Raw genomic sequence first — 23,809 nt, 5'->3', positions numbered from 1 at the left:
CGCAATTAAAGAGCGAAACTACACGCGTGGAGGCGCGCGGCAGGGTGGAGCCCAAGGACGAATATCTGGAGAGCCGGCGATGGTGCTCCCGGAGCTCCAATTAGGGCACAAAAAGGCCCGGGGCGGCCACTGGAGCAGGCATTCCGGCGGTAAGAAGACCGGCCCGCGCGCAGCCCCGGCCAAGGAGAACTTGTTCCCCGCGTCTGCCTCTGATTGCCCCGGTGCGCCCGCTCGAGCTAGACCTGATGCTGATGCTGATGGCCGATAGCGCCGGCAGGTGTGCTCCCATCCAGACCAGGCCGAGCCCCGCCGCCGTCTAAGTCTGTTGCTGCCGAGAGACTCTTGAGGCATGCCTCATGTTTAAACCAACAATTTAAATAGCGCTCACGAATCGCACCTTTTCCATTTTCTCCATACTTTTTGAATTTTAAGGCCAGTGCCCGGACATCGATTTCCGGAAGCAGTACAACGCAATTCTTAATAACTATTATTGTTGTTGTCTTCACTCGAGAGACTGGTTCGATGAAGCTCTCCATGCTACTCTATCCTGTGCAAGCTGCTTCGTCTCCCAGTACATACTGCAACCTGCATCCTTTTGAATCTGTTTAGTGTATACATCTCTTTGTCTCCCTCTACGATTTTTACCCTCCACGCTGCCCTCCAATGCTAAATTTGTGATCCCTTGCAGCCTCAGAACATGTCCTACCAACCGATCCCTTCTTCTAGTCAAGTTCTGCCACAAATTTCTCTTCTCGCCAATTCTATTCAGTACCTCCTCATTAGTTACGTGATCTACTCATCTAATCTCCAGCATTCTTCTGTAGCACCACATTTCGAAAGATTCTATTCTCTTCTTGTCTAAACTGTTTATCCCCATGTTTCATTTTCGTACATCTCTCCACTCCATACAAATACTTTCAGAAACGACTTCCTGACATTTAAATCTTTACTCGATCTTAACAAATTCCTCTTCTTCAGAAACGCTTTCCTTGCCACTGCCAGTCTACATTTTATATCCTCTCTACTTCGATCATGATCAGTTATTTTGCTCCCCAAATAGCAATACTCCTTTACTACTTTAAGTGTCTTATTTCCTAATCTAATTTCCTTAGCATCAACCGATTTAATGCGACTACATTCCATTATACTCGTTTTGATTTTGTTGATGTTCATCTTATATCCTCCTTTCAAGACACTGTCCATTCCGTTCAGCTGCTCTTCCAGGTCCTTTGCTGTCTCTGACAGAATTACAATGTCATCGGCGAACCTCAAAGGTTTTATTTCTTCTCCACGGATTTTAATACCTACTACGAACTTTTCTTTTGTTTCCTTTACTGCTTGCTCAATATACAGATTGAATAGCATCGGGGAGAGAATACAACCATGTCTCACTCCCTTCCCAACCACTGCTTCCCTTTCATGCCCCTCGACTCTTATAACTGCCATCTGGTTCCTGTACAAATTGTAAATAGCCTTTCGCTCCCTATATTTTACCCCTGCCACCTTGAGAATTTCAAAGAGAGTATTCCAGTCAACATTGTCAAAAGCTTTCTCTAAGTCTACAAATGCTAGAAACGTAGGTTTGCCTTTCCTTAATCTAGCTTCTAAAGTAAGTCGTAGGGTCAATATTGCCTCAAGTGTTCCAACATTTCTACGGAATCGAAACTGATGTTCCCTGAGGTCGGCTTTTACCAGTTTTTCCATTCGTCTGTAAAGAATTCGTGTTAGTATTTTGCAGCCGTGACTTATTAAACTGATAGTTCCGCAATTTTCACATCTGTCAACACCTGCTTTCTTTGGGATTTGAAGTACTATATTCTTCTTGAAGTCATAACTGTAACTCAGAAAAATCGCCTTCGAAGATTAGAATATTTCTTACCGCCAGTAAGCACGTAAATGCCGGCAAATTAGTGTCCGCATAAAATTATACGAACAGCTTTCAAAAAGTAAAGCAACACTTTTTTCTGCAAGCACGTTGGTTGGTTTACTGAGGATTCCACTATACCACATTATTCGCCACTCATTTTGCTACAGAGCCTTGTTTCTCAACATAATCTGCGTTCAAGTCGACGGCCTTACGCTACCGTACTGGTGCGACCGATATGCTCGCAAGCTATCACTCTAGTGGTCGACGTCGGAACCAACGTCTTGCTCCACCGATAAGCTCCCCATAGCGCACGTACTGGTTCCCGCGGAATGCCCCTTTCATTGGGCCAAATGGACGCAAGTCGGGAGGTGCGAGATCCGGGGTGTAGGGTGGACGAGGAAGAACAGTCCAGTGAAGTTCTGTGGGCTCCACTTGCGTTGTCGTGGAAAGGGGGAAGTTCGTTTGCATTTTTGTGGCAACGAACACGCTGAAATCATTTTCCAATATCCTGAGAGTGATGCAATACAGTTCAGAGTTGTTTGTTGGACCATGCGGTAGTATATCGAACACAATAACCCCTCCAGAGTCCCGGAAGACCGTCGCCCTAACTGTATTGGCTGCGGGTGCGGCTTTTACCTGTTTCTTCGGCGAAGAGGTGATGCGACGCCACTCCTTGGCTTGACGTTTTGTTCCAAGTTCGATGTGATGAAGCCATGTTTCATCGCCTAGTAATGCGCATGATATTCCACTCAGAGCGTCCTTCGTTCCTCTTTACGGTTTTGTGTTAGGGAGAGCATAAACCTTTGAGTAGCCCAGTTGGTGGACAAGTAGGTCAGTACTACGAACAAAGACGTCCAGTTGAGATGCGAGGCGTTTGACTGTGATTCGTTGATCACCTCGTGCGAGTTTGTTCGCACGTTCCAACACTGCAGGAGTCACAGCCGTGTGCGGCCGGTCGGCACACGCCAGTTCGGACAGGTTTGCGCGACTTTGTTGCAATGATGACAGACACCACGCCCAACGACTCACCGTGCATTTGTTCACTGCCAGGTCTCCGCAGACATTCTGAAAGCGCCTATGAATGTCTTATAATCTGGTTTTCCGCCATGGCTACGTATGGCGCTGTCAACAGGAACTTCATGTAACTTTAGGGGCCTGAAGCGGGAAGTATTTCACGATGTCCAAATGGTTCAAACGGTTCTGAGCACTGTGGACTTAACATCTGTGGTATTCAGTCCCCTAGAACTTAGAACTACTTAAACCTAAGGACATCACACACATCCATGCCCGAGGCAGGATTCGAACCTGCGACCGTAGCAGTCGCGCGGTTCAGGACTGAGCGCCTAGAACCGCTCGGCCACCGAGGCCGGATTCCACGATGTCGCACAACAAATTACACATTTTTGCCACCGAAATTGGCCAAGACAAAAATGTGTTGCATTACTTATTGAGCGGCCCTCTTAGTAATCAGGAAGTGGCTGGTTTTTTTCCTTGCTAACAGCACCTTTCAAGTTACTTTTATTTGCAATTTACGGTAGACAGCGAGGTAGGGATGTACCGGGTGATCAAAAAGTCAGTATAAATTTGAAAACTGAATAAATCACGGAATAATGTAGACAGAGAGGTACAAATTGACACACATGCTTGGAATGACATGGGGTTTTATTAGAACCAAAAAAATACGAAAGTTCAAAAAATGTCCCCGACAGATGGCGCTTCATCTGATCAAAATAGCAATAATTAGCATAACAAAGTAAGACAAAGCAAAGATGATGTTCTTTACAAGAAATGCTCAATACGTCCACCATCATTCCTCAACAATAGCTGTAGTCGAGGAATAATGTTGTGAACAGCACTGTAAAACATGTCCGTTGTTATGGTGAGGCATTGGCGTCGGATGTTGTCTTTCAGCATCCCTAGAGATGTCGGTCGATCACGATACACTTGCGACTTCAGGTAACATCAAAGCCAATAATCGCACGGACTGAGGTCTAGGGACCTGAAAGGCCAAGCATGACGAAAGTGGCGGCTGAGCACACAATCTTCACCAAACGACGCACGCAAGAGATTTTTCACTCGTCTAGTAATATGGGGTGGAGCGCCATCCTGCATAAACATCGTACGTTTCAGCAAGTGTTTATCAGCCAGGCTGGGGATGATGCGATTCTGTAACATATCGACGTACTTCTCACCCCTGACGGTAGCAGTTACAAAACCAGAATCACGCATTTCCTCGAAGAAAAAAGGCGCGATAACGGTAGATGTGGTAAATCCAACCCATACCGTGACTTTCTCGTCGTGCAATGGAGTTTCCACGAAAGTTCTAAGATTTTCGGTAGATCAAATTCTACAGCTGCGGGCGCTGACAGACCCTCGGAGCGTGAAATTAGTTTCGTCGGTGCATAACACGTTACTCAACCAATCGTCATCTTCCGCCACCTTTTGAAACAGCACACCGTAAATGCCCTCCGCTTCACTAAATCGCCAGGTAACAGTTCATGATGCCGATGGATTTTGTAAGGATAGCATCGGAGGGTACACTTCAGTGCCAACCAAACAGTAGTGTATGGAACGCCGGTGCGACGTGCGACTGCACGAGCGCTGACTTCCCCGTGCATAGACGAACCCGCTACAGTCTCCATTTCTTCCTGTCTCCACAGCATTACGCCTTGTGCTCGGTCGGCCACTACGGGGTCTATCGTCGAAACAACCCCTGGCGTCGAACTTCGAAACCATTCTCGCCACAGCTGCATTTGTCAACGGACCTTTACCCGTTCGAATCCCCTTCCTACGGCGATAGGATCGTAACGCAAAACTAGCACATTCCCCATTCTGATAATAAAGCTTCACTAAAAGCGCCTTTTCAGGTAACGTCAACAAGCTGCGACTGCTGGCGCATCTGATTCTCTCTCTCTCATTACAGCTCCTTTTATACACGATTCTCATGCGCAGTCACTGATGTTTTGCTGTCCAGCGTCATCTGTCGGACATTTTGTGAACTTACTTTTATTTTTGTTCTTATAAAACCCCATGTCATTCCAAGCATGTGTGTCAGTTTTTACCTCTCTCTACATTATTCCGTGGTTTATTAAGTTTTCAAATGTATACTGACGTTTTGATCAACCGGTAGATGTATATTGCTGTCCAGCTGACTTGTCGACAGAGACGCGTCGGAGCCCTCGCCTCCGCACGCACCCTACGCCGGCGCCTGCTCCCGTCAGCTGCCCCTCGTTACCCGCCGCAGGTCGCTCACGTAGCCGCGGAAAAAGACTGTGCGCGGTCCAGCGCCCTGCGGTGGCCTCTGTCCAGAAAAACAAACTCCGCGCCGAGCAAACACAATGCGTCGGCGAGCAGCGAGCAGCGACCGGCGACCAGCGAGCGGAACCATCTCGGCGGTCGTGCAGCGGCGCCCCGCCGGGAGCTAGCCGGCCGCGGCCGCGCGACACCCGCCTTCCACGAAGCGCGCCCGCGTCGCCGCGGAGCGGCCGTAGCGCCGCCTTTTGTGCGGGAATTAGCCCACAAAGCGAGTTAGCACTCGGCGCGCCTCCATTGTGGACGGCCACGACTTCCATCTGACCGGCGAGGCAGGCTCTTCTTCTCGGAACGGCCACAACGAGCCCTTACAGAGAGTCGCAATGGACACCGTACTGGCTGCCAGATGGTGCTGCTTTGTACTGCGATAGAGGTAACTACTGCGCCAGCAGAAGGGCTGGTCAGTTCAGGTCGATAGTCAACACGCGTCACCACTAATGTATAGTTTCCGTACCCTCCGTAAACGAGATTTCGTATTTATTACGTAAGGCGCACATGCTGAGGTGTGGTAGAAATAAAAAGCGATACCCAGAACACCATCTTAACCACCAATTAAGAGTCAGCTTTTAACACAACAACAATTGCCCACAATTTTTTTTCGTGCTTTACTGGCTATTTACATTTAAATGAAGTGTATAAATACGTTGTGTATATTATTGTCATGCATATATGTTTTAATTATTTCTTGTTTGCAAAATAACGAATGAAAGAGAATGTAAAGAACAGTAGTACACGCACTGGCCCAGTCAGGGGCTTTAGTTATGTTAACCAAAGAGGTTATTGTCACTGTCGTACTGTCGCTGGGCGCAAGGAGCGTGGCACTATCGGGTGAGTCGAGATAGGCGGTTAGTAGAGAGTGAGCGAGTCGGACGCAAAGCAGGAATTCTACTGCGAGAGTACGCAAGACTTGTTTCACTGCAACATCACACGTACGGAATAGCCAGGCATAATGTAGAGAAGTAATTGGGCACAGAGCATAGCATCAAGGTTAACCAGTGTTTAAGAAGAGACCTGGGAGCCTAAAGTTAATTGTGATGAAGAGCCTGTGCCCGTACATCGTCGTGGGATAACGGACGCCGCACCGCTATGAAGTAACACCCGACCAGTTTATCATTTAGAACTGTAAAAGGCTTGCCAGGGTTAGCTGCGAATCGTTCAACAAGAAATACTTTAGCAACTTATCGCCGGCCGCTGTGGCCGAGCGTTTCTAGGCGCTTCAGAGTCGCGGTCGCAGGTTCGAATCTTGCCTCGGGCACGGACGTGTGTGATGTCCTTAGGTTACTTAGGTTTAAGTAGTTCTAATTCAAAGGGACTGATGACCTCAGATGTTAAGTCCCATAGTGCTCAGAGCCATTTGAACCAATTTTGAGCAACTTATTTATCCTAAGGTGCGTAATTCTCAGTAACAACAACCTAACAGCATCCTCTCCGTATCCTTAATTAACCGAGTGTGTCATTAATGAACTGAATGGAAATCATAAGAAGAGTGAAATTTATCGAACTGATTAATAGTTTAAATGAAAGTGAACAAAACATTTTTTAGACTTGCTAATCAAGTGCTGATTGTTGACAAGTAATATGACAAAGTATATTCAACAACACTTTCAGACAGTTTTGTATGGGAAGTAATTTACGTAACAGTAAGTCACAGCAGCGAACTCCGTAATCATTTATAAACCAGTGATTATTGTAGAACAGTCAATTTAAATACTAAAATTATTTTTTTCGGGAAGTTTACCTTTTGCAAAACAGTTAGCATTACAGTGAGAAACGCAGTTCAGCTGCCACGTAACTGTTAGTGTAAAGAAGTAGTAATTAATTTCATGAAGTAGTTGCAAGTTTGCTTTTAGTCCATGAGAAATTTTTCTGGGTGACCATTGTGTTTTGATAATGAGCGCTAGTCAGTGCCTTTGCGACTGTCCTCGCCTGCCAACATGCTACAATAGTAACGTGATTTAATTTCAAAGCCAAGAGTTTTAATTGATTTCGCTCACATTAAGTGAGCCGGCGACCGTCCATTTACAGTAACCTACAAACAGAGTCAAAATTAATTCATCATTTCGGACCAAGGTTTCACTAGGTAGTTTCCGTATTATTTCGCACATTTTTTATTTCTGCCGATCGTTATTGTGCGATTTAGTTCGCGCTATAAGGATCAAGTTATGACGGCACCTGACTTCTTCCGGAGAATACTTTCACTTCAGATTCTGGACCTTATCCCAAATTAATATCAGATCATTAGCAACACGATAATTCTTTAATTAGTCTACCACCCGAAGAAGAAGGGGGTGTTATAAGCTGAGCATATTTTTTTAGCATTTTGATGGTGTATCACAAGTTTAGGGTATTCCAGAGGAAGACATTACAGGTTCCTAAGTTAGTTGATTTATAAGTAACGTGTGCATACACTGGCTGACATGTGGGCACTTACAGTAGAACAACCTGTAGCTACCACGCCATTACCGCCAAACCTGAGAGGTAACCCCATTCCAAGTGTAACAGTTACATGAGGATGTATGGATGACTCAAAGAGTCTAAAGACCTTCGGCCGCCATACAAGACAAATGGTTTGAAAAATAATGCAACATTAACAGTACTTTTAGAGGATCGTGGCGTATCACAAAGCTGATTTCCAAATAAAAGGAAACGGTACATTAAAGACATGGTATCAACACGTTGAACCCATTCCTGCTTCATAGAAGCAAAAACAATACCGTTTCACTTCGATTCAGGTGTGCAGAAACGCAGATTTTCGTTTTCTCAGAAACTAATAAAGTCCAAAAACACGCCATTCGACAAAAAATATTCGACCTAATCATGTTCACCTTGACATGCCAGTAGTTCATGAGAAGGTATAGGCCTTTTACTCGACTTTTCCAGTTTTACTTTATCGACTGTGATACTTCTCGCAGTGTACTAAAGGAAACGACCGTGGCTTTGAGAAATAGCTATCTGGGCATTTGTGGGAGTAATGTAGTCCAAATACGACAGATTTCAATATCATTAGCCATGTATAAATGAGAGAGAGAGAGAGAGAGAGAGAGAGAGAGAGAGAGGGAGAGAGAGAGAGACTGTTTTGGCATTAACGGCATGAGCTATTATGACGAAAATGAACCGACGTGTGGTGGTACTCTTGAATTAATTGTGTATTAGGTAATAACGAGAGGAGGCAAGTAAGGATGAGGATGCGGAAAGTATTTAAGAGATTCGTTCATCTTTCCGCTTTCTGATCTTCACATTACAACAATAAACCCACTGAGCGTGAAAAGCCGTATAAGAACGTTCCAAGTTTTTGTCGAGAAAAAGTTGTCTCTCCGTGCCCGCACAGCGGCCGAGACAATGCGCCTCCGGAACTAGGCCGTGCTTCCTTTCTTGGTTTAACAGAAGGCTTCCGGCCCCCAGAAACCAGCCGAGTGTGACAGAAGTCCCTACTTGCAGTCGCCATTTGGGCAAAGCACGACTGGTAACAACATCCGACAGCATGGCAAGGCAACGAGCAATGCTGTGTAAAACATCCGTTCGCACGTACATTGCTTCACAATTCACAGCGATAAAAAATACGTTTTAAATTAATTTCCGCTTCATGCATACGTTATCCTTGTGACAATCTCCTGAAACGGGCTACGACTGGAAATGGCATTTGTCGGTGACTTACGAAAAATTCCATCGTTTATTATAAATGATCGTTTACGAATCCATTTTGGTATTCTCTTACTGTAACTTTTAGTTCAAAGGTCGTTAAACTGGTTCCAGATGTGGCTCAAGCGAAGTACAAGTTACCGTTTTATACGCTGCGGAAGGCTACCTAATCGTGTGTGGAATTATACTTCGTCAAATGAAGTGGTTTTAATTCAAAACAGTGGTAAGAGGTTTGCTCCGTTAATCACTGACAGAGAGAGAAGACACCTTCATGAGACATTAACTAGTGAATTCCACGCAACAAAGAGTCCTAACAGTTTTGTTTTATTTTTTTAAGAGTGTTACAGATTTAACACCAGGACCACTTTCTTGCAGTCTTTGACATGATCTTGTTTCATTTTCTGGCATTTATTTGATTTCTGAGAAATACTTGTTCCTAGATCATAAACCACCACACAGCATTTGCTTACAGTTACAAGAAGGTGTTGAATTACCGTGAATGTAATATGGTTCAAATGGCTCTGAGCACTATGGGACTTAACATGTGTGGTCATCAGTCCCCTAGAACTTAGAACTACTTACACCTAACTAACCTAAGGACATCACACAAATCCATGCCGAGGCAGGACTCGAACCTGCGACCGCAGCAGTCGCGCGGTTCCGGACTGAGCGCCTAGAACCGCTAGACCACCGCGGCCGGCGTGAATGTAATAGCACGACGGTAAGTATACTCTGTTTTCTCTGCTTTTGCACCCATATCATCCCATAACTTGAATTAGTTGGACTGATTACGCTGTCATTTTCATCTCAAGTTCTGATGTTCCAAATTCTTTCCAAAGGCATATTTTGATTTTTAACACAGGTTGTTGCACATATTGTTCGCCGCGGGGTTGGAGGCGCCATGTCACGCATTACGCGGCCCCTCCCGTCGGAGGTTCGAGTTCTCCCTAGAGCGTGTGTGTGTGTGGTTCTTAGTGTAAGTTAGTTTAAGTAGTGTGTAAGTTTAGGGACCGATGACCTCAGCAGTATAGTACCTTAGGAATTTACACACACACACACACACACACACACACACACACAGACAGAGAGAGAGAGAGAGAGATGTTCGAACAATTACATAGCTTACAGAAGTGGTTTTGAATTGAGAAATTGTTCGAAATTCGTGGCCTTTCTGACATTTTCATTGTCCTGTTACCGAGATTATGAAATTCATACAGGGAGTTCGTACTGAGTTGATATTTCGAGCTTTCGATTTTATAGCCAGTTTATTTAGTTCCTAAATGGACATGCTACCCCAGTGGTATTGTCCAGAGATCGTGGTGCCACATCAGGGTCGGCAAGAATGGATACCACGTACATTAGAAAGGGGGAGGGGGGGCTCATTGCAATCCATAACAACCCATGAGAGGCACTCCACAAGACCACGCCTCCTGCCCTCCAGCATAGCAGCGCCCCCACTCTGAGGTCAATATAGCGTCGAGCATGCAAGAGTTCGGTAGTTTTTGGCCTCACCTGAAGGGGTCAACATCATCGCGTAGAGCCAACGAGTTGTTAAAGATTCTGATGAACTTTTAGTTTCGTAAAGCTTGGCCACTGTACCTGAATATAACAGTTTAATTAATGCATCCCGTTATGCTTTACTAGTCAACGTAAATCATCCATTACTTCATGTGGCAAATGAAGTCTGTCAAATTTAAGTACATTTTCTATTCATTAATGAATAAAGTGAACTAATATATCATGTGTTCTGGTTTGATGAGCGTTCTCCCACACCAATCAAAGAGCCCGCAGTTGTGACCAGACGAAACTACTTTCGTCTGGCCATATCATCCACAGCCATTTCACGTAAACCTCAAACCTGTCCAGTTTGGGAGACAATGAACATTTACGCTTCAAGGCTAGGTGGTAGGCATGGTGTGTATCTTACAAGTAGACAGTGAAAGGAATGTTTTGATTCGCAACGTCAAATTTTGCTTCAAATAAAGAAACAGGCAGTGAAACTCAGATGTGGAGTGAAATCCTGGTACGCTACTCGGAACTGACGCCACAGCACAGCTTTCGGCGAGTGGCGTTCACCGTTAAACTGCAATCTGTTCCAGGGAATTAAACAGGTGAAAATAAAATGTGACACAGAAAAAAAACTGTAAAATGAAAGTACAAATTTCCATTATTTCATGAAAGATCATGTCGCATTATTGGATTCTATTATTCCATCCTCTTTCCCGTAATCCAATTACGACTCAGTATACTGCCACGTGCCTGTTTCTAGTTCTTCTGCACGCCAACATTATTAAGAGCCATCCTCCGTGAGACTTATGTTGTGAAATCCGAGAATAATGACATACGGGACTTTTTCATTCGCGTCCAAGTGCCAAATTTACTGCCTCTTGCTATGGTTTAGGAACAGCAACACGACGCAAGTCTGCCGCAGCTATCTCCACGAGCTACGGTTAATGATTTTCAGAGTACTTAATCTCCCTGCATAATCAGGTCCATTTCAGTTCCAGAAGGAGATTCAGCAGGTTCGCTACGCGGACTGGGCTGAGGCGGCAGGTGGCAAACGAATAGTACCAGTTTCGTTCGCGACACTGTCACTTGTCCCTGATGGAACCGGTCACCGTGGACGCACCGCAGGTGCACGGAATACGGGAATATATTCACCACTCGCCTTTGGAGGCGCCGATAAAAAAATTTTATTTGCAAGCCATCGTCAGCTGTCTCCAGGAGGACTAAATGTTACTGGCTTCGACATTACAGTGACCATGGGATGGATACATTCTAAAATCGTGTCGCACCTCCTTTTGCTTGGCGTAGTGCAGTAACTCTACGTTGCAATGACTCAACAAGTCGTTGCAACTCTCTTGCAGAGATGTTGAACCTCTGGTTCTATAGCCGTCCATAATTGTGGAAGTTATGCTGTTGCAGTATTTCGTGCACGAACTGATCTCTCGGTTATGTCCCATCAATACTCGATGGTATTTATGTCGGGAGATCTGGGTGGCCAAACCATGTGCTCAAATTGCCCAGTATTTCATTCAAGCCAATCGCGGACAATTTTGTCCCGGCGGCAGAGCGCACTCTCATCCATAAAAATTCCGTCGTGGTTTGGCAACTAGACGTCCATGAATGGCCGCAAATCCAAGGATTCAGTCCAGTTGATGTAGACACAGCCTACAACATTATGGAGCCACCAAAAGCTTTCACAGTGCCTTGTTGACAACTTGGATCCATGGCTTCGCGGACTCTGCTCCCCACTGGAAACCCACCTCACCCTCGCCCAACAAATCTGAACTACGCACACCAGGCCACGGTTTTCCAGTCGGCAAGAGCCCAACCGACATGGTCACGAACCCAGGAGAGGCGCTGCAGGCGATGTCGTGCTGTCAGCAAAGGCATTCGCGACCGTCGTCTGTTGTCATAGCCCTTTAACGCTAAATTTCGCCGCGCTGTCCTAACGGGCGCGTTCGTCGCACGTCCCACACTGATTTCTGCAGTTATTTCACGCAGTGTTGCTTTTCTGTTGGCACTTATCGCGCTACGCATACGCCGCTGCCGTCGGTCGTTAAGTGAAGGGCTATCGGCCACTGCGTTGTCCGTGGTCAGAGATAATGCCTAAAATTTGGTATTCTCGGCACGCTCTTGACACTGTGGATCGCGGAATACTAAAATCCCTAATAATTTCCGAAATGGAATGTCCCATGCATCTAGCTCTCCAACTATCACTCGGCGTTCAAAGTCTGTTAATTGCTGTCGTGCGCCCATAATCACGTAGGAAAATTTTTCACAGGACTCACCTGAGTACAAATGACAGCTCGGCCAATGCAGTGCCCCTCTATACCTTTTGCACGCGACGTCAGTATACGAGGTGTGGCTAGAAAAAAAAACCGGACTAGTACTGGTGAAACAATAAAACGAATGCAATAAGGCTGAAAGTCGCGTGGCCTGTCACGTGACTCTCGCTCCGCCTACTGCTCGAGTTTCATCTGCCTCCTGCACTCAGTCTGCCCGTGGCGTCTGTTTTAAGTAGTTGACGTTTTGTCTGTGCGTCGGAAAATGTTGAGTGTACAGAAAGAACAGCGTGTTAACATCAAATTTTGTTTCAAACTAGGAAAATCTGCAAGTGAAACGTTTGTAATGTTACAACAAGTGTACGGCGATGATTGTTTGTCGCGTACACAAGTGTTTGAGTGGTTTAAACGATTTAAAGATGGCCGCGAAGACACCAGTGATGACACTCGCACTGGCAGACCATTGTCAGCAAAAACTGATGCAAACATTGAAAAAATCGGTAAACTTGTTCGACAAGATCGCCGTTTAACAATCAGAGCAGTGTCTGAGTTAACAGGAGTTGACAAGGAAAGTGTTAGGCAGATTCTTCATGAAAGTTTCAACATGAACAAAATGTGTTCAAAAATGGTTCCAAAGTGTCTCACAATTGAACAGAAGGAACGCCGAAGAATGATTTGTTCTGACATCCTGGAAAACAGTGAAAGTGATCCCACCTTCTTACAAAATGTTATTACTTGCGATGAATCGTGGTTTTTTACTTACGATCCCGAAACTAAACGCCAATCGATGCATTGGAAAACTCCTGGTTCTCCACGACAAAAAAAGCACGAATGTCAAAATCGAAATTCAAGGCAATGATGATTGTTTTTTTGACATCAAAGGGATTGTGCACATTGATTGGGTACCAGAGGGACAAACAGTGAATCAGCATTACTACATTAGCGTCCTGGCTACCCTACGTGAGCGAGTACGGAGAAAACGGAACGATTTGTGGAGAAAAAAGTCATGGATCCTTCACCAAGACAATGCCCCAACTCACAGTGCGTTGTCAGTGAAGACGTTTTTGGCAAAACACAACATTCCCATCTTAGATCATCCACCCTACTCACCTGATTTGGCCCCCTGTGACTTTTTTCTTTTCCCTAGAGTCAAGTCAGCTTTGAAAGGAACTAGATTTGAGACTGTTGAAGCAGTAAAAGAAAAAGCGACGGAAGTAATGTATGGACTTACCGAAAATGATCTGCAGCATTGCTATGAACAGTGGAAAATTCGTATGGAGCGGCGTAGAGACCGAGGAGGAGAGTACATTGAAGGAGATAACATGAAATTGTAAATAAATGTTTTTTCCAGCATCAGTCCGGTTTTTTTCTAGCCGCACCTCGTATGTGCGCTATCCCATAACTTTAGTGACCTCATCGTATTTTATTTACAGTATTATGGATTTCATAGCAAGGTACCTTATGTCTGCTTTCAATATGTCTCATTGATGAGCGTATTCCGAAAGTTTGCTAACATTCCTTTCGTCTGCGCCTCGCAGCTTCTGTAGTGCTACGCGAAAACAAACTCTGGTCATAGTTCAAAATGGTTCAAAAGGCTCTGAGAACTATGGGACTTAACTTCTGAGGTCATCAGTCCCCTAGAACTTAGAACTACTTAAAGTTAACTAACCTAAGGACATCACACACATCCATGCCCAAGGCAGGATTCGAACCTGCGACCGTAGCGGTCACGCGGTTCCAGACTGAAGCGCCTAGAACCGCACGGCCACACCGGCCGGCTCTGGTCATAGTCAGAATCCACGTAATCTTGGCGATATGCGGCGCGTGAGATAAACTATGCGACGTACCGCTCCGCGGATTTAGTAGCGGACCGGGATTAATTCTTTGGACAGCTACGCACGTAAAAGCAATTTAAATATGGGTCGCCAGCCTTGCTTTAACCAGCAAGTGTTAAACTTCTCAGCGCTCCGAAGTCGTTGATTAATCCCTTGCTGTACCATTTAATTCGACAAAATCGGTTCCCAAGCGACTGGAAACCATGCAGCCGAAACGGGACAGGTGATGCGTGACACACACGCAATACAAGTTGACATGAGGATACCTGTTACGTAGCTACAGGTTTGTTTCTGTGACGCTGCCCTTTTAGGTTCAAAATGGTTCAAATGGCTCTGAGCACTATGGGACTCAACTGCTGTGGTCATAAGTCCCCTAGAACTTAGAACTACTTAAACCTAACTAACCTAAGGACAGCACACAACACCCAGCCATCACGAGGCAGAGAAAATCCCTGACCCCGCCGGGAATCGAACCCGGGAACCCGGGCGTGGGAAGCGAGAACGCTACCGCACGACCACGAGATGCGGGCCCCTTTTAGGTATTAAACTAATTTAGTTCTTGTTCCTTTTTAATATACATTTCTATAATACAATATTTCAAATAATACTTCACAGTATAAATTTTTACACAGAGACAACACGTCAATAGAAATCAAAGTCTTCGTGGGCTTCTTCAGGTGTGACTTTTTCAGGAGAAATGTAATAACACGACGTATAACCGTAGTTACTATCAATAAAAATGTAATTACTTGAAGAAATACTCACTTTGAATGAATTTCTAATAGGAAAATACCTATAATTCTAAAAATTGGTAATCCAAAATGGCATGGTAGTTTCGAAAGAGTTGTGGTACATCTAGTGCCTCTTCGTGCTTTCCCATGTTTTGTGAAAAGGGGCCCCAATATTGTGCTTGGAGCAGAGGTGGTGTTTCACCTAGTGATGGTTTCTCCGGCAACTGGACACTTAACATTACTTCTGCTTTATTTACATGCTAATCAATACATGCTTTCTTTCTCTGTACTATTGTTTTCTGGTTAATGTACATCCTGAATAGAGCAATACCCAACTCTGAAAAAGTTTGGCCCGACTTTCGTTTCCACGAGTCTGACTCTTAATTTTTACGTTTGTTTCTACGAACCGCACTCATCCAAGTACGGCAAGGGCTTAAAAGTCCTAAAGCAACCCAGCCACCTTCATAAAGATACCGAGATCCGACCACTGGCATGGAATATGTACACAGCCTCCAACTGGCTTTTAACAGCTTTTCCGCTGATAATTTTCACATAACTTCAGTGTCAATAAAGGAAAAACTCACACTGAACATCTCTTGAATTTCCACGGAGACAAAAATAATTAAAAGGCTTCTCTCATACCTCGCCCAGTCCGTATCTTTCACTAAGATAGAACTATCCAGCTAGCTACTGGCTCTACGATCCGACTTAAGAACTCTGCCTATCGTGCACATTCACTTACAGGTAACATACGCTTAGAAAATCGGAATGACTCCACTCGAAATCGAAGCCGATGCACGGGTATGCACTGCGTATTCTCTCAATTTCCTGCACAGCACCAAATAACTCAGTTGATCACCTTCCCCAGACTTCAGAAACACTTCGCAAACGTCAGCTCCGCGCACAGAGGGCACAAGACTTCTACATCCCGAGAGGACTTCCGGGTGGCTCCTCAGATTTCACGAGCTCCCAATACGCTCCACAAAATTGTTGAACTTTAAGGCACCCCGTCCAGTCAGAACCAGGAGCAGAATGCAGCCTTTTCGCTGGTCATTTCCTGCTCCTGCTATTATCGCTGATTGCTGGCGAAACGTTTGAAGTTTCTTTGCAAAGGGCATCGGAAAATACTGGCCATCACGGTAAATCACAATCCTCTCAAGCAAACGTGTGAGCTCTGGTGACGACCTTTTCAGATGACTGTAGAAAAACAAGTCCATCACCTCCAGACTGGGGAACAGCACACTGTCTCTGACTAATACCACTAGCACAAAGGTGTGGCCAGGAAATGAGACGTTACGAAATGACAGTATGTCTAATGCTTTTGATATTCTATTCGTTTACGTGCTTGAATTTTCTTGCGTCAGCACTATTTTACCATGTGCACTCTTCCATCATTAACGCAATCTTTGTACTGTGTAGAAGCTGATCTCGTTATCAGTCGTACGAATGATTACAACCGGTCTCTCTTCGTTTGGACGCACAAAATAAAATTTGTATCAAAAGTTTACTGGCACTGAGATGGGCAATGGGAGCTATTTATGCCACCACTTAATCACCTTAAGTAAATTACTCAGTCACATGCCTTCCCCAGTTTTTGATTACTAATATTTGAGTAATGGATGAACTTACCTCGCGACGGGCATCATCTTGAGCGCCAGCGCTCGACTCAGGCAAAACCCTGCTCCTCCAGTCGCGAACCAGAACGAGATCTTTTGCTGCAAGACAGAAAAAAAATCATTCCATCAGATAAAAAACACAAACAAGTTTAACAACTGTTGGAAAATATTTTAAGCTAGTATGTATTTTCGGATTAATGGAAATGTACAAGCCACATGGAGGCAGAGATAGAACCAAGTGACTATGCTGATTTTAGTTTGCAGCGTTACACTATTTACGTAACTGTTTTTAACGAGTCATAGACGAAATGCGAGGAGGTACAGAAAATTTCTCTATTCGTAACAAAACGACGAAATACCTCTCAATTTCCTACACATGCAAATGATTAGCAGTGGGGTGACGTATGTGACTATTTAGATGAGAAGGAAAACTTCAACAATGAGCAACTACGAAATCTACGTCTATATGAATGCTTTGCAGTTCACCCAAGTTCTTGGCAGAGGGTTCGTAGAAACACTTTCGGAATATTTCTCGATCGTTCCAAGCTCGAGGTGGACGTCGGAAAAATGAACACCTGAACATTTCCGTGCAAGCTCTGATTTCTCTTACCTTACTACGATGGCCATTTCTCCTTATGTTGGTGGGAGCCAACAAAATATTTTCTCGTTACGAAGAGAAAGTTGCAGACATAGGTGGCCGCAAACACTTTCACATTGCAGTTCGGCCACGTTACCTCAGTCGCCTATTATTTGTCGAAAAGACCTCGTCCAAGCTAAATGCATCTTTGTTTTGTTGACTGCCGCCACAAATTACATATCATATCCGTGGCACACTACTCCCTATTTCGTGATAATATAAAGCGAACATCCCTTCTTTAAACTGTTTCACTCTCCGCTGTCAGTCCTATCCGATAAGAATCACACACCACGCAGCAATACTCTAGCAGAGGATGGACAAGCATAGTATAGGGAGTCTCTTTAGTGCATTTTTTTCATCTTTATCTTCAAAGTGTTCTGCTAATAGAACGCAAACTTTCGTTCGCCTTCCGCACAAAGGTTTCTGTGTCATGATCCCAATTCAAGTCCTTGGTAATTATAACAGTGGGTTCATCGTACTGTGGATCACGATTTTCGAAACTGTAACTGAACAGAAGTTGTTACAATAGTTGCAGACGTAGCTGCCCGCAAACACTTTCCTATTCCAGTCCGCCCACATCACCACCTCAGTCGCCTGCTACAGAAACTTATGATTCTGTATTGCAGCCTCGACAGAATACTGTTCGGCCCGTATGTGCACGTGGTTAGGAGTGTGTGCGTAGGAAAAGCGGTTTCCCGCTGCGCACGGACGCATACGGCACTGAAATATTCCCTAAGAGAGGCCATAAAGAGGGCATAATTCCCATAAGCGGGACTCGAACCGGTCACGGAAACAGTCGTAAATGAATTGCTTACACTAGGGAAGGCGACGCGGCCCGACAGCTACGGTGGCTCCCTGCCGAGAAAGAGTCGGGCGCAAGGAATGTGTCGGGATTAGCATAGGCCCAGAACAGCGCCTTTGTTTAGTGGAACAGTTATACGGACCAAGCAGCCGGACAATGCTCTCACTAATGAGAAACGGCTGTTCGTGCTTTCATGAAAACTGTAACCGCTTGTGCGAGTGAAGATACGTCATAGCTCGAGGAGGAGCGTCTAACACACGCGCCGGCTCACTTATCATCTAACGAGCATTCTCTCTCACAATTTAGAGACAACAAATTTAACCCCTTACTGCATGATTTTTTTTTTATTTTTCTGAAAAAAATGTTGCATGTTATGTTCGATGTTCTGATTTCATAAAAAATGCTTAAAAAATTCTAAATCTTATGTAGGGGCGGCTATGTTAGAATTAAGGGTGTGTGCCATATATGGGACAGCATGCAGTAACAACTAATACCATGTGATACCAGTTTTGGGATTGATGATGCACAATGTGGAAAATACACAGTAAGATACGTACATGAACTAGCAGAACTGTATTTACGTAAAACAATTACACTTTCTATTCATTACAATACGCACATTTTGAGAAAATAACACACATTCTGTTTCCATTTTTCTCTATTCATTATGAAACTTGATGAAGCAATTTCGCTCCTTATTCAAGCACAATGTTGTACTGCACTTCATACACGCTATATAGGATTTTCCCTTGCATTCTGGATACTTGCAACGACCACGGTTTTCCAGCCAGATAGGCATGTGATGTATCCCATCCAGTCGCACCTGACACTGTGGAAGATCTGCTGTAGGGCCTCTCTTCTTCTTGCAGTCAAGCTGTTTTTGTATTTCATTGCTTGGCCTATCACGTTTCTTGGATAAGGATTTCCCAATTTTACAGAGGGCCTCTGCATCTGCGACCTTGAAATCAACAAGGGGCATGTAGTCTGTATTTCTTCTTCTCCATAACAGCCAGCTGTTCACACAAGCCAAGTCAACTATATGAAAGAATATCTTCAAGTACCATTTCTTTGATCTGATTTGAATTCTATAATATCCTAGCATAGAATCTAATAGATCGACACCCCCCATGTAGTCATTGTAGATCATCACAGAGTGTGGACGAGGTATCATTTTGTATTCTTTTTCCTCCCTGAAAAGCCTCTTGATCTCGCCTTCTGGTTTACATCCAATGTAAGTTGACAAAGTGTTGACTACTTATTATCAAACCAGGAGACTGACTACTGACAGTTGCACACCGTCTACTGTTGCTATCTTTTCCTCCATGCTGCCTCGACCATTCTTCTTCATTGCTGCCTCCTTAGGTAAAATGCAGCCACGTACTCGATTGGACCGGACTGCATGTTGTGCCATATCCGTCACAGACCTATTTTTCAGTATTATATTTATTCTAATGAACAAATATATAAACTTACCTCTTTATAACTGTCCACAGATGTCCTTTTTTCTCTGCAAATAATGTAAACACTGAAATCAATCGTTTACTGTACCTGATTGCAACTGTTTGTGTGACCAAACTTGGATGTAAACAGCTAGCAACACAAAGCAAAGATTCATAACACGTAATTCCTTACTCTCCCAACAGATGGCATACACTACTTGCACAGCTGCTCTTGACTGTGTGCCATATCTGTCCCAACATGCAGTTTGGAAATATATTCTCAGATATGAGATTGACAAAGAGAAATTTGGTATGTGCCATATCTGGCACATTATGCGGTAAGGGGTTAAGTATACAATGAGAGTAAGCGGAGACAAATAAAGGCCGTCTCGAGAAAACATGTAAGATAAAACAATGAAATACGGAGTAGAGGAATTACACGTGAAGATTTTGAGGGGATGGGAACAAAGATGGAGAAAAACTGCACTTTGTCCGTTCCACACACACGGCACTCCTACGGTGAAGTGTCGTAAATTACAATCCAAAGGTTGACTAATAGTGTCGTCATTTTAGCAGCTTATGGGGTCGATTTATAAATCTAACGTTCTGTCTGCTTTTCTTGCGAGAAGTTGCGAAACAACGTCTGCTGCCGCCGTCTATGTGGCGATGGTATGTGAATCGAGTGATTTCGCTACGCGAATTACTTACATCATGGCAGGGAGAGGAAATATTTGCGGCGAGGCGCTGATCAGCTTTCTAAACTAACATACCAAAGAGATTGTCTACATAACCATTTAGTGAGACAAGGTAACAACCCCTACACTAATGTTATGACGTGACGGCATTCTGAAAACTTTAAACGTCCAATCACATAACTAGAAATTATACAGCGAGAACGGTCTCCTGTAGAAGAATTTCTGAAGACAGGATTATCTGATTAATTGTTCAAAAGTATGAGTATTAAACTGTAAAAAAAAGTTCATACTGACAAAACACAAAACTTACCATGTCTAAATCACAACACTCAGTTTTAAAACAGTTTTCAACAAAAGCTATCACGACATAACGCTGCTGCAGAAAATATCCACGTACCTGGGATGAAACACAAGTCAGATCTCTGCAAAGGGAACGTAATTACCATTTCACACGAGTACTAAGTGTCTGAACTACATTACGTCACTGTATTAACGTTGTGGCTACAGAGAGATTGGCTTTTGCCTCAGTAACAAGACACTGGCATCTCCCTGCCCCCTTCCGCCATATCTCTGCATATTATTTCCTCTTCGGAAAACCTTTGATCGCTGTCGTTTACTTCATGAAATCCCACACAGTTGTTTAGCTGTCCTCCTTTATTATCACTACTGGTTTCGTTTAGTAACCTTCTTCACAGAATATAAACTTTTACTCTGTTCAGTTCATATTATTTACAACTCAGTGGGACAATGTTTTTAAAACAGCTGCAACAATTACACAGTTACAACTGCGGTTTCACATCACACACCACATACCTGTTTGTTCTTTTGACGTTCAGCGGGTCTGATGAGCATATATTAATAATATTGCCGTATTCGTAAGACATGTCATAACACACAATATATGAACTGAAGGAAAGACATTTTTAAATGTTTAACACCAAAGCTGATATTTATTTACTGGGTGATTAGTTTCGGGGTTTGCCAATCTTCACAAGCCACGTATTTTGTATTTAGGGTCTGTTTGGTATGAACAGTTCTATTTACATCATTACACATGCGTCATAATTACGATGGCACCTACGATCCATAAGTCTGCGTGACATACATTGTAGTTCTACGAGAACAAATCTTCCATTGTATATAAAATATCGTTGTCACGTGGATCACATCCTGGATAATGAAGAGCTGAGATATACTTAAGTGTGACGACAAATATAGCTGTCTACACGAAGCATTTCCTAAGTACAAAATGCGTGGCTAGTCATGCAAAAAATAATAGCACCTCCGGTGCTAAAAATTTAAAATGGCTTTTCCCAATATTTGAGAGCTGCAAGACGCGGCGTACTGGTAACGTTTGTAATATAAGAACTTTTATAGTGTGATGATGGTTACTAACCGAAACCCACTGTCGGCCACACCAGTCAAAAAACTGGGACAAAGCGTTCAGAGCCGGGTGGAAAGCTTTGCGCAGACAAACTTTGTTCAAGTTAGATAATTTCACCTTTCCGCTTGAGTATATCGACGAAGGCCAGCATCCATCCCACACTCAAAAGGAAGTTGTGCAGCATCACCCCGCCGTATGGTTCTCGTCTCAAAGAAAAGAAAATGCCATCCGTTTTACGGAGGTCTCAAGCGCTACACGGAGATAATAGTCACGATAATTGTCAAGTGCAATGACACGCTTTCTAGGAAGGAGTGTACTCTAGATTAAAAAATGGCAAAGGTACTGACACTGTCAAAAGAAGTAGCATAGAAAGCAGAACAAGAACTTCTGTGATACTACGTAGGATGCAAAGTGAAACGAAGTACATGTATCAAGGCAGTCTTATAGACGCAGACTGCCCTGCTCCTGCTGAACATCAGCAGGTAATTGTCAAATAATTTATAAAAGAGTGGGTTTTTGTGTACTACAGTGTGTCCCAATGAAATAGAGGCGGTGAGAAAATCGAAGGGAAAACAACTAGAGATATTTGGAACATTGTAATCCAACAGGGTGTCAAGAGTTCAGTGTATGGGTATGAGAGAAAGAGGGTGGTTCTTCAGAAATATGGGCAGGGTTGTGGAGTGCGCTAGGATATTCAGAAGTGAGATGCGCAGTTATAGTAGTAATTATCACCTCGAAAAAATAACATTACGGAATCAGCTTTTTTTGCAGTCTTTGAGCGCAATAAAATCCCCGTACCACACCAGTGCAGCTCACCTCCACAAAAGTCGAAAAAAAGATTTCTTACTTTGAAAATCACGGGGCAGTGAGAAAAACCAACACAACATTCACCAAATTAGTGTGGAAAACCCCCTAGAACAAGTCCTGACAGTTGGTTATTTTTTAACCAAAGATCGTGAAACTGGTTCCAGATGTGGCTCAAGCCAAGTACAAGTTATTGCCTTAGAAGTTGCGAAGGTCTAGCTAATCGTGTATGAAATTATATTTATTCAAATTAAGTGGTTTTAATTCAAAACAATGCTAAGCTTTTTGCTCACAATAAAATTCTCAAGCAACAACGGCGCAGCTCGCATGAGGAAGAATCAAAAGAAAACTGCGGGCGTTCACTTATAAAGCGGAGTTGGTGGCGGTCCGAAGTCTTGTTAGATGCAGCTTTCGTGCGGTTATTTGTTTCCTGCATTTGAAGGGGAACAACATTGCATGCTGAGTTGGTGGAAGTGTATAGCAACAAAGCACCATCACGTCACACAGTGGTTACATGCCTCAGACGTTTTCAGTGTGGTGAAACAAGACCAAATGAAAAAGAATAACGTGGTAGGTCATTTCTCTGTTAATAACCAGGAATCTGAAGAGAACTGGAGACTCTGGTACTCCAAGAACGGCGTATCACAATCGACGTGATTGTGGAAAAAGTGGAAATGAGTTTTCAACATCTTGGACGACATGGATACTGCCCGTCGAGTTCCGGGTTTCCTCACACCGATTCAAAAACCCCACGGAAATGAGGCAATAGCGGAAATGTTGCAGCTGTGTCAGGACAATCCAGAATTCTTTAGCCGCCTGATCACCATGGACAAGTGATCTATGTACTACCACGACGCCAAGACAGAGGAGGAAAGTAACCAGTACAAACGTGTGGATTCACCAACGCCGAATATGGAGGAAACCCGACTATCATCGGACAAGGTGGTGGTGGTGGTGGTGGTGGTGGTGGTGGTGGTGGTGGTGGTGGTGGTGACTGGTTTGTGGGCGCTCAAAGCATGGTCATCAGCGCCCATGCAAGTCCCAGTTTTTACACAGTCCCAGTTTTTACACAGTCCCAGTTTTTACACAGTCCCAGTTTTTACACAGTCCCAGTTTTTACACAGTCCCAGTTTTTACACAGTCCCAGTTTTTACACAGTCCCAGTTTTTACACAGTCCCAGTTTTTACACAGTCCCAGTTTTTACACAGTCCCAGTTTTTACACAGTCCCAGTTTTTACACAGTCCCAGTTTTTACACAG

At 44.1% G+C, this 23,809-nt stretch overlaps 1 protein-coding gene across 2 annotated transcripts in view; it reads right to left on the bottom strand.

The window, feature by feature from the left end:
• LOC126251601 (fringe glycosyltransferase) overlaps positions 1-23,809 on the bottom strand; it is a 658,326-nt gene that overhangs the window by 44,014 nt on the left and 590,503 nt on the right. For both annotated transcript variants that reach the window (XM_049952137.1, XM_049952146.1), the window contains exon 7: positions 16,802-16,887. In XM_049952137.1, coding sequence (XP_049808094.1) covers positions 16,802-16,887 — 86 coding nt within the window. The remainder of the gene's footprint in view (positions 1-16,801; positions 16,888-23,809) is intronic.

This window comes from Schistocerca nitens, chromosome 1, assembly GCF_023898315.1.
Source record: "Schistocerca nitens isolate TAMUIC-IGC-003100 chromosome 1, iqSchNite1.1, whole genome shotgun sequence".
Classification (NCBI taxonomy): domain Eukaryota; kingdom Metazoa; phylum Arthropoda; class Insecta; order Orthoptera; family Acrididae; genus Schistocerca; species Schistocerca nitens.
The sequence above is the reverse complement of the archived record's forward strand: the minus strand, read 5'-3'. Positions and strand labels throughout refer to the sequence as shown.